This window comes from Gordionus sp. m RMFG-2023, unplaced genomic scaffold (assembly GCF_954871325.1).
Source record: "Gordionus sp. m RMFG-2023 unplaced genomic scaffold, tfGorSpeb1-WG-v2 contig_273, whole genome shotgun sequence".
Lineage (NCBI taxonomy): Eukaryota > Metazoa > Nematomorpha > Gordioida > Chordodea > Parachordodidae > Gordionus > Gordionus sp. m RMFG-2023.
In genome coordinates this window covers 11,884-26,888 of record NW_027050996.1, presented here as the reverse complement: position 1 = coordinate 26,888, position 15,005 = coordinate 11,884, and the positions used below count along the sequence as shown (strand labels likewise).

Below are 15,005 nucleotides of genomic sequence, written 5' to 3'. Positions count from 1 at the left end.
CAATATAATAATCGATATGGTTATCAATATCAATCCTACAATAACAACAATAATGGAGAAAATAATACGTGGAAAAATTATAATCAAAATATTAATCAAAGAAAACCATTACAATATAATGACATGAATCAAAGTAACATAAATTGTAACATGAACATTGAAGAGATTGTTGAAGAAAAAAATAACCCTACACAAAATAATAATGGTAGTGATTTTAATATCAACAATTTAACTGAATTTAAACTTAATGATAATGCGTTCATGACTACTTTAAAAGTAAATGATGCTGCTGTTACTATGTAGGTTGATACGGGATCCAAGTTTACAATTATACCTCATGATATGGCTAAACAAATAGGTATTAAAGATCTTAAAAAGTCCACTCTACAACTCACAGCTTATGATGGAAACTTAATCAAAATTATTGGCGTCACTCAAGTTAAAGTACTTGCAAGCCGTGGTCGTTAAATCTAATAAAAATACGTTATTGGGACGTATGTGGATTAATGCCTTTAGTAATATTTTGAACAAATTTATAGAAAACATTGATACCAACTATGAAGATGAAATAAAGAAATTAATAAAAGATTGCGAATCTAAACTGACTAAAAAACCGATCAATAAAGGGAATGTCAAGATATATCTACGTAACGACGCCAAACCGAAAATCATACCACCTAGACGGTTACCTTATTCAAAGATAGACGCTGTTACTAGAGAACTTATGAGATGGATAGGAGATGGAGTCATTGAGCCGGTAACAGATGTCCGATGGGCAAGTCCGATAACCGCTGTCTACAAGGATAATGGGAGCGTTAGGGTTTGCCCCGACTTCAAAGACACTGTCAACCCAGCCCTTGAGGACTTCAGATACCCACTTCCAAGAATAAATGATCTTATCGCTAAGCTTAAGGAAGGGAAGAAGTTCACCAAGATAGATTACAAGGATGCGTTCCTACAAATTCCCATCGACGAAACCTGCAGAGACATATTAACTATATCTACACACAGGGGGTACTACCGGTTTACCAGACTTCCTTTTGGGTTAAAGACTTCATCTGCGATTTATCAACAAATTATGGATCAAATTTTCAGTGACATGAAAGATGTCATATTTTATATTGATGATCTACTAATTACGGGAAGTAGTGACGAAGTTCATTTCAACAACATAAAGAAGGTTTTTGAAAGAATACTATCTCATGGTTTAGTGCCTAATTTTGCAAAAAGCTTATTTTTCAAAAAAAGTCTAAGGTTCTTATGACACGACATCGACGCCAAGGGGATCCACGCCAACCATGACAAGATCGAGGCGATCGTTAAAATGCCGAAACCAAAATCAGCCGCGGAATTGTCAACGTTTTTAGGTATGGCCGGGTACTACAGAAAATTTTTGAACAACTTCGCTGAAATAGCTGATCCTTTATACAAGATTGTTAACAAAGAAAAATGGGAGTGGAATTTAGAACACTCCAAAAGTTTTGATGATCTAAAGACATTGATTAGTCTTCCTCCAGCTTTGACGTACTTTAATCCTGAACTACCTATCGGAATTGCGACTGATGCATCTAAAAGAGGTTTAGGAGCTGTTTTGTTTCACACTGAAAAAGATGGCAAAGAAAAACCGATAGCTTTTGCATCAAGAACTTTAGCAAAATCCGAAACAAACTATACCAATATTGAGCGTGAAGTTCTGGCCATTATGTTTGCTATCAAGAGATTTCAAGAATACTTGATAGGGACTAAGTTCACTATTGTAACGGATCACAAGCTGCTAATCCATATTTTCACCAAAGGGCTCAAAGATAATAGCACCATGTCATTAAGGTTACAGAAGTGGAGTATAATTTTGGGGGGTTACGACTTTAACATCAGATATAAAGCTGGTAAATACAATGTTGTTCCCGATTGCCTCTCAAGACTACCACAAGTAATTGATGATGACGTTATTGATGATATCGCGATTATAAATGACTTTGGCGATATACCTCTTAGTTTTGACCGAATACGTGATGAAACGTCGAAAGATTTTGAATTATCTCAAGTTATGAGTGACAATAATGTGCCTATCCAAAATAAAATTTATGAAAATATTGAATACGAACTAAGTATCATTAAAGATTGTCTGTACAAAAGCGACAAAATAATAATTCCGTCAAGTCTGAGAAAGAACATACTGAAGGCGTTACACGAAGGTCATTTGGGAGCAGGTAAAATTAAATCCTTAGCCAAAGATCGTATGTGGTGGTCTGGTATGGTCAACGACATTGATTTGGAAGTCAAAAGTTGCGATGATTGTAATATTTATCATGACAATCCAAAGAAAATACAAAATCCATGGGTAGCAGCAACTAAACCATTTGAAAGGATACACATAGATTATGCGGGTCCGTTTTTTACAAAGAATTGGTTGATAATCGTTGATGCTTACAGTAAATTTCCGGTTATAGTTCCGGTAAAGAGTATTACGACTGAATTCACGTTAAAGGAAATTTATAAAACTATTTCACTATTTGGTATACCTGAAACCATTGTTACAGATAATGGTACCAATTTCACGAGCAAAGATTTTGAAAAATTTTGTAGCAATTATGGTATAAAACATGTACTAACGTCGGCCTACCATCAGCAATCTAATGGACAAGCTGAACGTATGGTGAGAACATTTAAAGCTCATATGAAAAGAAACATAAAGATTGACCTAGAAACTGCGCTGGACAGATTTTTGTTCAACTATAGAAACACGCCGAATGACACTACGGGAGTTACACCGTCCAAGAGAATGTTTAACCGCGACATTAGAATAAAGTGGGATTTATTAAAATCTTTGGAGGATAAAGTTGGTGAAGTCTTCATGTCGTTACCACGAAATCGAACTTTTAATAGAGGAGACTATGTTTGGTATAAGAAACAGGGTGATGATACGTGGTGCAAAGGCAGCATCAAGCTTAAAGAGAGTAACACCATGTTTCAAGTTTATACTGATAAAGGGATAGTAAGTAGGCATCTTGATCAGTTAAGGAAAAGAGAATGTTACAACAGTTTAAAATATTATGAAATTGACCCTAAAAATTCCTCTAAGGGGGGAAGTGTGGACACGAAGAATGAGATTAAGATACCAATTACTAGACCAATAAGAATTAAAAATAAACCTGATTACTTAAAAGATTACGTGCTTAAAATTTAAATATAAAACGCTAAAAATATAAAACGCTTAAAACGCTAAAAGTATAAAACGCTATGATTAATATAATAATCGTTATGATTTATCATTCCTTATTCTGGATTTTATTCCTTATTCCATAAATTATCATTCCTTATTACATATTTTATTGTTCCGAAATTCAAAATTTTATTCGTGCATATATTTGATCAACTATTCCAAATTACATATTCCGATTTATTCCAATATTCAACTGGATTAATGATAATAACAATTTTGAGAAATGTGAACAACATACGATAAGGATATCAAGCCTACAAAAAAACGTACAAACTCACGCAACTCTAATAAACGATTTTATCAAAAGCCTACGAGAACATTTGAGACTTATGCGCTAACCAAGATGAAACCGGGTACAATCGAAACAGGAAAAACTTCTAGGACAACAAGCTCTCGATGACTGCTGAGAAGAAGCTTTGTTCTTTGTAGAAGAGGGGGAATGTTGATTAGTCTTATTTGAATATTATTTATTTTTAAAATATATTAACGTTATATGAATATCTTATATTATTTAAGTTGATTGTTTAATATGTTCAAATTAACTTTTTTTTATATATATACTATGTTTTTAGATATAAAGAAATAATAATAATAAATTTGATTTAAAAAAAGAATTAATTTAAATAGTTTCTTTTAATTTTTTAACCAAAATAAATTGTTCCTCTTATATCTTTTTTAAACAATAAATAAATCATGAAATAACCATTTATATAAAATGAAAATGTTCTTTTTAAATTGAATTTAACTTGATATCAAAAAATATATCAATAATAAATTGATTTTAAAATAATGTTAATGCGATATAATAAACGTTAATATAAACTAAAAATTATTTCGCCGAATAAAATAAAATTTAAAATCAACTTTATTGACTTATTCAACAATAGAGCATATTTTAATCAAAAATAAGAAAAACAAATATCTGATAGTAAAATGTTTGCCATATCTTAATGAAAAAAACAATAAATACAAAGATTAGTTGATAAATTATCAAGGTTTTCAACTGATTGCAAACAAATAACCTGTGAAAAAAACAAATAATTCATAATCAGATTTTTTACAGTACCCCACAGCAGCAGATATGATTGTTAATAATGATTTAGATTTTGATACTCAACAAATTTTTAATAATTTTTTCAAAAATGAATATCGAGATTTTAGTACCTTTTAAAGAATATCCTTATATAAAATTGTACATAAAATATAATACTACACTCCCTTCAAGCGCCCTCGTAGAAAGATTTTTTAGTGTAGAAATGTCTTTGATAAACGAGGAGGCCTTAATGACCAAAATTTTGTATTTTATTACTGAAATCTCATATATTTTTATATATTGCATCCTAATTTAAGTTTGTGTAAACATATAAGAGTATAATAAAAATTGTGTCTGTGTTAAATGGCTGAGCCAAGCAGGCTTAGCCTAAAACTCAGCCAGTTTTTAAGCCAAAAATTTGGGTCAGGCTCAAGCCGATGGCTTAAGCCGATTTAAGGATAATCCGGCTAGCCGTTTAACAACGCTAACAAATAAATAAATTTCGAATTAATAGTCGGCTTGAGCTAAGTCATGAGCCCACTTGAGCTAAATTTGACTCAAAAAGCCGGCTTAAGTTAATTTTAGACTCAAAAACTGGATGAGTTTTTAGCCGTTTACCAACACTAATCTTAAATAAATTTCGGTTGAGCCATCGTCTTGAGCCAAAATGAAAATCATAATAATTAAAAAAGGTCTACGACACTTATTTCATCGGTATAGCAAACTTTTGTTTTTTTTCTACCGAAGTATCAATATGATATTGCACGAAGTATATTAAAGATCTGCAAGAGTAGGCCTAAATCATTAATTGTATTTGTTTGAAATTTACTTTTTACAAAGTTAGATTTTTTATATTTTTTTATTTATTATAATATAATAATATTAAATTTTTTTTAATTATTATTTAATATTATGTATAAAATAAAATCCATGCTTTTTTAGTTTATGTAAAAAAAATAAATTAAAATAATTTATTTTTTAAAAAAAATAGAGGAATGACGGGACGGGACTGATATACAAATAATTTTATTTTTAAATTAAAAAATATGGATTATTCATTTGACGAATATTCTTCCTCACAGTCTCAGTCATATCAGAAAATTACAGGGATAGAGGTAAGGTCAATTATATAATATATGCTTATTTTTTAGTTTTTGTTAAAATTTTGTTAATTTTGATTTCATTAAGTAAATTTGAATCTGCATATTATTTTATTAAATCAACTAGCAATTCAATTTAATTTAGGTTTTTACAATTTAAATATGGCAATATGCTAATTGGCTCAGCATCCTATTAGTGAATTTAATTTTTTCTTAAATTTTGAGGAATATAAATATAAGTTTTAGTTTTTGTCGCTAGATTAAAAGGTTTAATTTTTCCTTGTTCAAAGGATTTTTTATTTTAATGATGGCTCATTTATTTCTATTTAATTCCTAATAATATAATTAATTTTTATTATTTTTGGTTTTGTAAAACTTTGACACTGCAGAATCCAGATTATATTTTTCGTTTAAATGTCACAAAATGTTACTAAAAATTAGTGATGTTACTGGCCTAATTTTTCAAAACAGGCCCGAAGGTTTTTTAAAATTTATCCTAACCGGAACCGAAAAGCCCGACCCGATAAATAAATAATTTTTCCGCCCAGCCCCTATAAATTTAAAATTTTTTTATTGGAAAAAAAAATTTTTAAATTGAAAAATATTAGTGCTTTATTTCTTGAAATATTTTTACAATATATATCTTAATTTGACACAACTTAATGATGTAAGCCAAGCTCGGCCCATTTTTTTTAAAAAAATTTATCCTATCTGGAACGAGTTTTTTAATTTGGTCCAAAAAGTCCGACCCGAAATAAAAAAAATTTTCCGCCCAACCCGATTTAAATAAATTTAAAATTTTTTAAATTGAAAAATATTAGTGCTTTGTTTCTTGAAATATTTTTACAATATAGATCTTAATTTGACACAAAGCCAAACTCGGCCAATTTTTTTTTTAAAAATTTATCCTATCCGGAACGAGTTTTTTAATTTGGTCCGAAAAGTCCGACCCGAAATATAAATAAATTTTCCGCCCAGCCCGATTTTATGTAAATTTAAAATTTTTTTATTGGAAAAAAAAATTTTTAAATTGAAAAATATTAGTGCTTTGTTTCTTGAAATATTTTTACAATATAGATCTTAATTTGACATAACTTAATGACAAATAACCCGCCAATGCATACCTCTAAGATATATTCCTTATAGTAAAATATTTAAATAGTATAAAAACTTGAATATTTATATTTATATCTATTTTTTTTAATATATAGACGCAGCCTATGTTCAGTCCAATCATGGAAATTCAAGAAGAAAGCCATAAAATTTCTAGATCAGAGAACAGCATCATTATCAGAAATAATTTTAAAGATACTCCTAAGAAGTCCAGATGTAATTGAAAATTTTGTGATAAGTTCTACTTGTCTACTACAGCTTCCAGTAATTTAAAAACCACCTAAAAAAATGTCATCTCAAAATATTACAAAATGTTAGTCTACAATTGAGTGATATCATTAATTGGAGTTAGAAAACCTTCACCTAATGAAAATCTTAATCTAAATAAATTAATTTTGAAGTATCACATTGATCAAAATTTACATATTAATGGATTCGATAGTGAATCATTTAAAGATATATTTAAATATATCAATAAATATTTAAAAATTTGGTGTCGACAGACCGCATCCATTTATCGAACACATATACAATAGCAAAAAATGAAATGATTGCTAAGCTTAATAATGTTAACAGCCAAATTTCTATAACCACAGATATGTGGACTGGAATAAATTCCACTTTAAATATGGCTCTAACGATTCATTATATAGATAATGAATGGATATCCAAAAATTATTTATTAGATTTTATCAACCTCACCACCACACGGGTGAGGATATTGGCTCAGTTATAATTGAATCTCTTAAATAAATTCAAATTCCTAAAAAATATCATCTATAACTTATGATAATGCCTCAAATATTTTATCAGCATCTGAATATATCAAAAAATATTATTTAAAAAATAAAAAAAAAGGTTTTTACTGCTTAACATACTATAAATATAATAGTCAAAGAAGGATTAGATTCATATTCTTCCCTCCTATAGATATTTTAGTTAAAAAATTGCAAAGTAGTCCTAAACTCATGCAGGAGTACATGAGTATTAGTGGTGGCACAAAAATCCCAAATGATGTGGCCACCAGATGGAACAGTAGATATTTAATGATTAAATCAATCAATAAGGTATTAATATTAATTCTTTTTAATAATTTTTAATATTTATAGAATATAGATGCTTTCATAGAGTTTGGCACAAAATTCTTTGAAGATTTTCATTTAAATACTGAAGAATGTAAATTTTTAAAAGAAGTAGAAAGGTTTTTATACCCGTTTTACAAGATTACTTGTGAAGTAAGTTCCGAAACCTATACTACTGTAGGTTTATGACATCACTTGAGCGAACCATCGCATTTAATGCAAGTGATGGGATAAAAGAGGAAGCTGTAAAAATGAAGAATAAATATAAAATTTATTCTGATTATTTAAATACATTTGCTAATTATGTTTGCTCTTTCCTTGACCCAACGTTTAAAAAGAAATATATACCAACTTACCAATAAAGTTGAATATTTTGATGAATTTAAAATTTTATATAACAAATATCTGCCCGGCACATTCAATGTTTATGAATATAACGACGAAGAAAATCCAGCGAATTTGATGTCGGTATCCATATTTAACGATCTCAGAAAGTAAATGTAACAATTTATTATATTTAATCATATATTTTTATAATTCGCTTTTAAGGCAAGCTTATTATCCAGAGCAGTCAAAAGAAGAAATTGACGATATAGGAGAACCAGTTGCTAAATCAACAATAAATGTTTTGAATTGGTGGAGTTCTAACATTCAAAGATATCAAAAATTATCGATGATGGCCAAAGATATTTTTTCGCATAATTTACATCAGTGACTAGTGAAAGAGTGTTTTTTGGTGCTGTAGATTGACCCAGTAAGTTTAAAAGATGATTTTTGGACATGATTGATTATTGTATATAATAAATTGTTATTAGCAAAATATATAAATCAATAAATATTATTAAAAATATGTTATTTTGGCTAACAATATAAATATTAAATATATTTTCTCTCAAATCTACTAGGGTTTATGAACCCCAGATTGCTGGAAAAACTCTTGCGTAAATACGGTCAAATAATATAGTTACATTTGTTAACTTTATTATTTATATATTATCACATATTTGGTATTTTGGCTTAATAGTTTTTAATACAATTAAATATAATATTTCAAATAAAAACGAAGTGAAGAGAACTAAAGAAGCAATTTTTTATTTTTTTAAATGGTTATCAACAACAAAATTATAAGTAAAAATAAAATATTTAACCAAGATTTTTAAAAATAAAAAATAAAATTTTTTTAAATTGTGAATTTTTAAGTATAGAGTGTTATTTCCTTTCTAACACTTTTTTATAAAGTAATATAAAAAATATAACTTTCGCTATTAAATGGAAATACCTTTTTGAGGCAAAATTTCGCTCTCATTCAATTTGCTTAATAAATCATAAAAGTAATCTAGTTTCATATAATTAAAATAATATATATTTTTTTAAATATCTTCCAACCCTCCTATATTGTTAAAGGGTTGAATTTAAATATTAATTTTAAATTAATTCCTTATATCAAACATGGTTAGTCTACTATTTTTATTATCTTGAGAAATAATGATATATGGATTGCCAGGTTATAATATTGTTATTAAATAGCTGATTTTGAGCCGATTTTTCAAAACGGCTAACTCAATATTTTAGCCAGAAAAATATTGCTTAAGCTTCTAGATTTAGAAAGTATATGTCTATACTTTTGTTCCTTCTATGAGCAAAATCTTCCGGATTGCGTAATATTTTTCTGGATAAATTGAGTTAGCCGTTTTTAAAAATCACCTGAAAATTAGCGTACAACACTAGGTTTATAAATATATGCATTCTTTTATTTAATTTAATTATATAACAAATAGAGTAGCGGCATTAAATAAAAATTAATCCTAGATGTATTGTATTTATAATATTTTTTTTAAATGTATAAGTTATTTTAAAAACTAAAATATTAAAAATATCCATTAGTACTAGACTGGAGTGGAAGAATTTAAATATATTTATATTTACAGTTAAAAATAAACATGTGAGCTACCTAAGAGTTCTGAAGGCCACTCATGTGGCTCAACGAGGATTTTCCAAAAGGAGCAAAATATATATATATTATAAGGTAAAATATTTGTTGATATTGAAGATAGAAATATTAATATTCAACTCAAAAGATGGAACGGACGAGCCAGCCCTAAATATATAGTTATAGTATTAATTTTTTTTTTGAAAATCGGAGCCAGGCGAAATTTTTCTATTTTAAAAAATCGGACCATGCAAATGACACCTCTGCAGGTATCTGACAAGAAAATAATTATTTACAAAAACCACATTTAATTATTCATAAACATGAATAAAAACCAGCTTTAAAAATGTTTAATAAAAAAATTAATTAATATTTACATCGAGAAAAATATTGAGTTAAATAATAATTATTTATCAATCAAATTATCTTTAGCTTAAAAACAATAATGATTTATATTTAAACACCAATTTTACACCCTTTGCGTCAAAAAACATTTTTATGACAATTGTCACATATCTATAATATATCTTCACTGAAATTTTAATTTAACATGTTTAGAACCTATATTTAAACCCATTTGCGTAAAAATTTTTAATAAACCTCAAAAATAGCTATTATAAATTATCATTTAAAATGTTTAAAAAAACGAATATGACAATTGTCACATTAAAATATTTTCCTTTAACCCTTCAATACTCCGGTGGGGTGTAGGAAACCCCAGGCATGCTGGAAATGATATTGCATAAAAACGGTTAATTATCATGATCTGGATTCTTCAGTAGCTTCATCAAATATATCTTAGAATCTATATTCCAAATTTCACATATTTTGGTTGAGTAGTTTTTAACATATAAGCATTTTGTGACTGCTTGGGGTTTGTGAGACTCCACCGGAGTAAATTCGTAATTTTTTTTTTAATTTTTTTTTTAAAACTTTTATAATTATAAATATATACCACTATATTATAAAATTTATTAAAACGAAATTTGAATATAACAATTTTGAATGAGATATATGAAATTAAAAACACAAATATTTTTTCTGGTGGAGTTATTTTATGTTTATTTTCTCCAACAAACTCATTTTTTAAATTATTTCTATCATCTACTATGATTTTTGCAGATTCTGAAAGTAAATATAAAATATATAAATGTAATATTTTTTTTGAGGTGATTTGGATAATATAATTAATAGTGAGGATGAAGATTTTATGTATGATAGTGATCATGATACACAATCTGAATTAGATGAAGAAGAAGATATATTAGCTGAAACAGATAATAAGCTTAAGTATTATTTAGGTAAATATAAAATCATTTATCATAGTATATTTCTCTTTAAAATTAGCTAAAAATAAGGTTACTCAATGGAAAAAGGATTTTCCCAATCAGAGAATAAGAACTCGTCAGCAAAATATAGTTATTGATCAGCCAGGAGTAAAAGAATATGGGAAATTAGCTGACACTCCAGAAAAATGTTTTGACTTGTTCATAACACCAAAAATGATTGAAGAGATAATTTATCATACCAACCAAAAAATTAAAATTGTAGGTCAAAATTATAATCAATATGAAAGTTCTACAAAGTTGATATAACTGAATTCAAAGCATTATTGGAAATTCTTTATTTAGCTGGAATTTTTAAATCTAACCATCAAAATATGTCTGATTTATGGAAATCTGATGGGTTTGGAATTGATATATTTAGAGTAACAATGCCTCTTAAAAGATTCAGATTTCTAATTCATGCAATGAGATTTGATGACATACTAACAAGAGAAGAGAGAAAGGTTAAGCCTTTAATAGGAAGGTGTGGTGTGTGTCCTAGAAAAAAGGATAAAAAAACTAAATATTTTTGTCAAATATGCAAAATAAATTTATGTTTAGAACACATTAATATTTTATGTAACAAATGTTTTGATTGTCAAATTTAACATATTTCAATGTTCAATATTTTTTTTATATTTGAATTTATCAGTGTAATTTTTTTTTAATATTGACGAATAAAGATCCATGTTATGAATTATCAGGATTATATGATGGATAAGTTATTTTTTTAATTTTTAATTTCCAATTTAAAAAAAGTAAGCTTTTTTTTAGAAAATTTTGGCACAAATTATAATTATCCTCACCATCTTTAATCTAAACTTAAGAAATAAAAATAAATAAATATTTTATCAAGTTTAAGGTTAGTTCTATCTTATATTCAAATATTAAATCAAAATAATGAATATAACTGGACATATATACATTTGAAATTGGGGTCTATTAAACCCCACCGGAGTACTAACGTCATTTTTTTCACCAGAGTATTGAAGGGTTAAAAATACATATAAAATAACATAAAAAAGTTTAATATAAATATTTTTAAAAATTATTTAGAAAAAACTACCTCTTTTAATATACAAAAAAAAATAGATAATTTTACAAAGATGATTAAAAAAAAATAAAAAATTTTTCCTCAAAGATTGTTTAATTATAAGAAAATTTTCCAAAAAATTGCGCAAATGAAAATTTAAAATTCTTATAATTTTTGAACTTCAAAAGATTTTTTTTGCTCAAAAATTTGGGCGCGTGAAAATCACTAATAAATTGTAACAAAAATAATATTACAAAACAATAGCAGCATATCATTTTTTTTATTAAAAAAAACATCAAATCAATAAACTATTTTCATAATATTATATAAATTATTATGTTTAAAAAAAATAATATTATATTGTTTTAACATATTTAAATAAATAAATTAGACTCGAGCCAACTCCTGAGCCGGCTTGAGCCTAAGCCAACTCGGCTTTTTAAAACACTAGTATCAAGATATCTGTATCTAGATCTATTTAAAAAGTATCGTTCAGTCATTACATTGCTAAAATGATAAAAATATTTATTAGAAAAAATATTTATACTTATCAGGTAGCATTTAAAATTTTTTAAGAAAAAAAATAAAATTTTAAAATACAAATTTGATAACATAATAGATGGTTTTTTTAATGGATAACATGATTTATTTATAAAAACAAATATTCTAAAAATAGCAAGTAAACTAAATTTTATTAGAGGAATAATGTAATTCAAATCATCCAGTGAATAATATTCAAAATCTTTTCATTTCTATATTCCGCTTCCATTCCACTGCTTCTTATTACAATTTGAGACTTTTACTCTTTAATTTTTTTTAAACCTTTATATTTTCCTTTTATATATTTTTCAATTTTACATAAATATAGATTTTTTAATAATCGACTCCAAAAATAAATAAATATTTTTTACGGAAATAATGACTCAATAAAATAATATTAATTTTGATAAAGATGACTTGACAAAATAAAACATTAATTTTGATAAATAATATAAAATCATATAATAACACTTTCAATCTTCTTTTATGTGCATTGAAAGTAGAAAAGTACCAACATTTATTTTATTGCGGCTAATTGATATATTATTTTAAAAGACTTTTGAATAATATATGGATTAATTTTTAAAGGGATCAGAACTATCCGGGATCATCACGGGTTTTAAAAGAATCCAATTTTTTAAAGGATAAAGAACTATACGGTATTTTCACGTTTGAACCATAATAAAGAAGAATTATAATTTAAAACGAGTTTTACGCAAGGATGTGAACTCTTTGACAAAAAACAGAATTCAGGTCCGTGTTTGGCAGAAATAAAATTTGAAAATGCCCGGGGGTTCGGGTCCGGGTGGGAACATAGAAATAATAACTCAAAATAATAATTTTTTTTAAATTATTTATTATTAAACTTCAATATAACATATTCATAATTTACAATGAAAAATTTAATGAAATAATTTATATTTTAAATGTTTAATTCAATCGCAAAATCATAAGTTCTTCTAAAATATCATCTATGAGATTTCACGTATAGTAGACAATATATATTTCAAAATGAAAATTCACGTTCTACCCTTATTTAAAATATATAGTTAATCTTTATAAAATTATTGCACTTGTGACCCCGGTACAGCAATGAAAATTTTAGATAATATATAATTCTGGATATATTGAAGAATTTTCTTCACAGAATTTTAAAATATTTATATCCTTATTTATTCTCTTAACTTCTGAGAACTTTACTATTAAAGATGCAATAGGCATTTTTTGATCATCCTTTCTATCTGATGATAATTTAATTTTTTCTCTTTCTAAAAGTAAAATTTCAATATCACCACTGTTGCTATCATTATTATTATTATCACTACAACCAGTAGGTATTGTCATGGCGTCCAATATATTGTAAAATAATGGAGTTTTGAGTATGGCATAAATCCTTAAGATGGTCTTTAGCCATTTGTTTTTGCTCAATACTCAATAAAACTTGATATCGAGGGTCTAAATATCTAGAAGCTTATACAACACTATTTTGCAAATATTGTTGCTCTCGAATTTTCATGTTTTCTAATATTTCGTATAAAAAGGACTAAATTTTTCTAAATCTACCATACGCCATAAAAATCAAATAAAGATAATTGTTCTGATTGTATCTTAATATTGTTATTTTTAAAAGAACTAATACACTAGTAAGGTCCTTTATTAATCACCAATCATCTTCCGATAAAATAACTTCACATTCTCCTATAATAAGAAATCTTTCAAACTTAAAAATCGTTCTAGCATCATACAAATTGAAGACCAAAGTGTTTTGCATTATCATTTAAATTAAAATATTATTACACAATTTTTAAAGATAATCAACACATTTTTATAACGTAGCATATTAAAAAATTTACATAATAAAATATTATTACCTACACTAATGATATTAATCTCTAAATAAAATTGAAGTCCAGGAAAAAAATTGAAAGAAAAACTCGAAGATAAAATAAATGATTCTACAAAAAAAGTTAATAAAATTTTAAAAAATTTATATTATTTTTTAAAAAATAGTTTTTATTTTTAAAATTTTTTATGACGCCTAGAACCCTTAGACCCTCCACTTTTAATAAGGGTCCAGGTTTGGGTTCAGCAAAAATACGATGGTTCAGGAGGGTTCAGGGTCCGGTTTAGGGTTTGCATCCCTGGTTTTACGCGCATTTTGCATTATTATTTTTTTAAATTTTATTGTTATATATTTTCAAAGGTGGGGGCTTATGAAAGTAGATATGTCGAATATAGGGTATCAATCGATAGTTAATCCCAAAGATCTATTCAAGTAGAAGTGAATATTTTACCATTAATTGGGCGAGTCTAGAGGATCAGATATTTTTATTAACACAAAATATCGATATGGGTATCAAATAAAAGATAAAAAATATCTTCTTATAAAATTATCACTCAAAATGGGCGGGTTAAGCCCTAGAGGGGTTAGGAATATTTTTAGCAAATAAAATATTGATATGGGTATCAAATAAAAGCTAATATAAATATCTTTTGATTGAAGGAATTCAATTTTGGTCTTGATAGATGGGACCTGGTCTAGAGTGGGGGAGGGAAAAATAAAAAATATTGATATGTATCAAATAAAAGATAATTAAAATATCTTATTATTTAATAATAATTTTTA

General features: G+C 26.7%; 1 protein-coding gene across 1 annotated transcript; it reads left to right on the top strand.

Annotated features, from left to right (window-relative positions):
• Nucleotides 1–10,577: 10,577 nt before the first annotated feature.
• Nucleotides 10,578–14,658, top strand: LOC135930673 (uncharacterized). The gene is made up of 4 exons (XM_065467485.1): nt 10,578–10,612; nt 10,651–10,782; nt 10,829–11,066; nt 14,583–14,658. The coding sequence occupies exons 1-4, from the start codon at nt 10,591–10,593 to the stop codon at nt 14,656–14,658; spliced, it is 468 nt and encodes a 155-aa protein (XP_065323557.1). The 5' UTR covers nt 10,578–10,590.
• The last annotated feature ends 347 nt before the right edge of the window (nt 14,659–15,005 follow it).

Excerpts from the sequence above, each read along its gene's own strand:
- LOC135930673 (XM_065467485.1), top strand. The coding sequence starts at position 10,591 with ATGATTTTTGCAGATTCTGAAA. Across the intron at positions 10,613-10,650 it reads GATTTTTGCAGATTCTGAAA|GTGATTTGGATAATATAATT; the intron begins GTAAATATAAAA and ends ATTTTTTTTGAG. Across the intron at positions 11,067-14,582 it reads CAATATGAAAGTTCTACAAA|GTGGGGGCTTATGAAAGTAG; the intron begins GTTGATATAACT and ends ATATTTTCAAAG.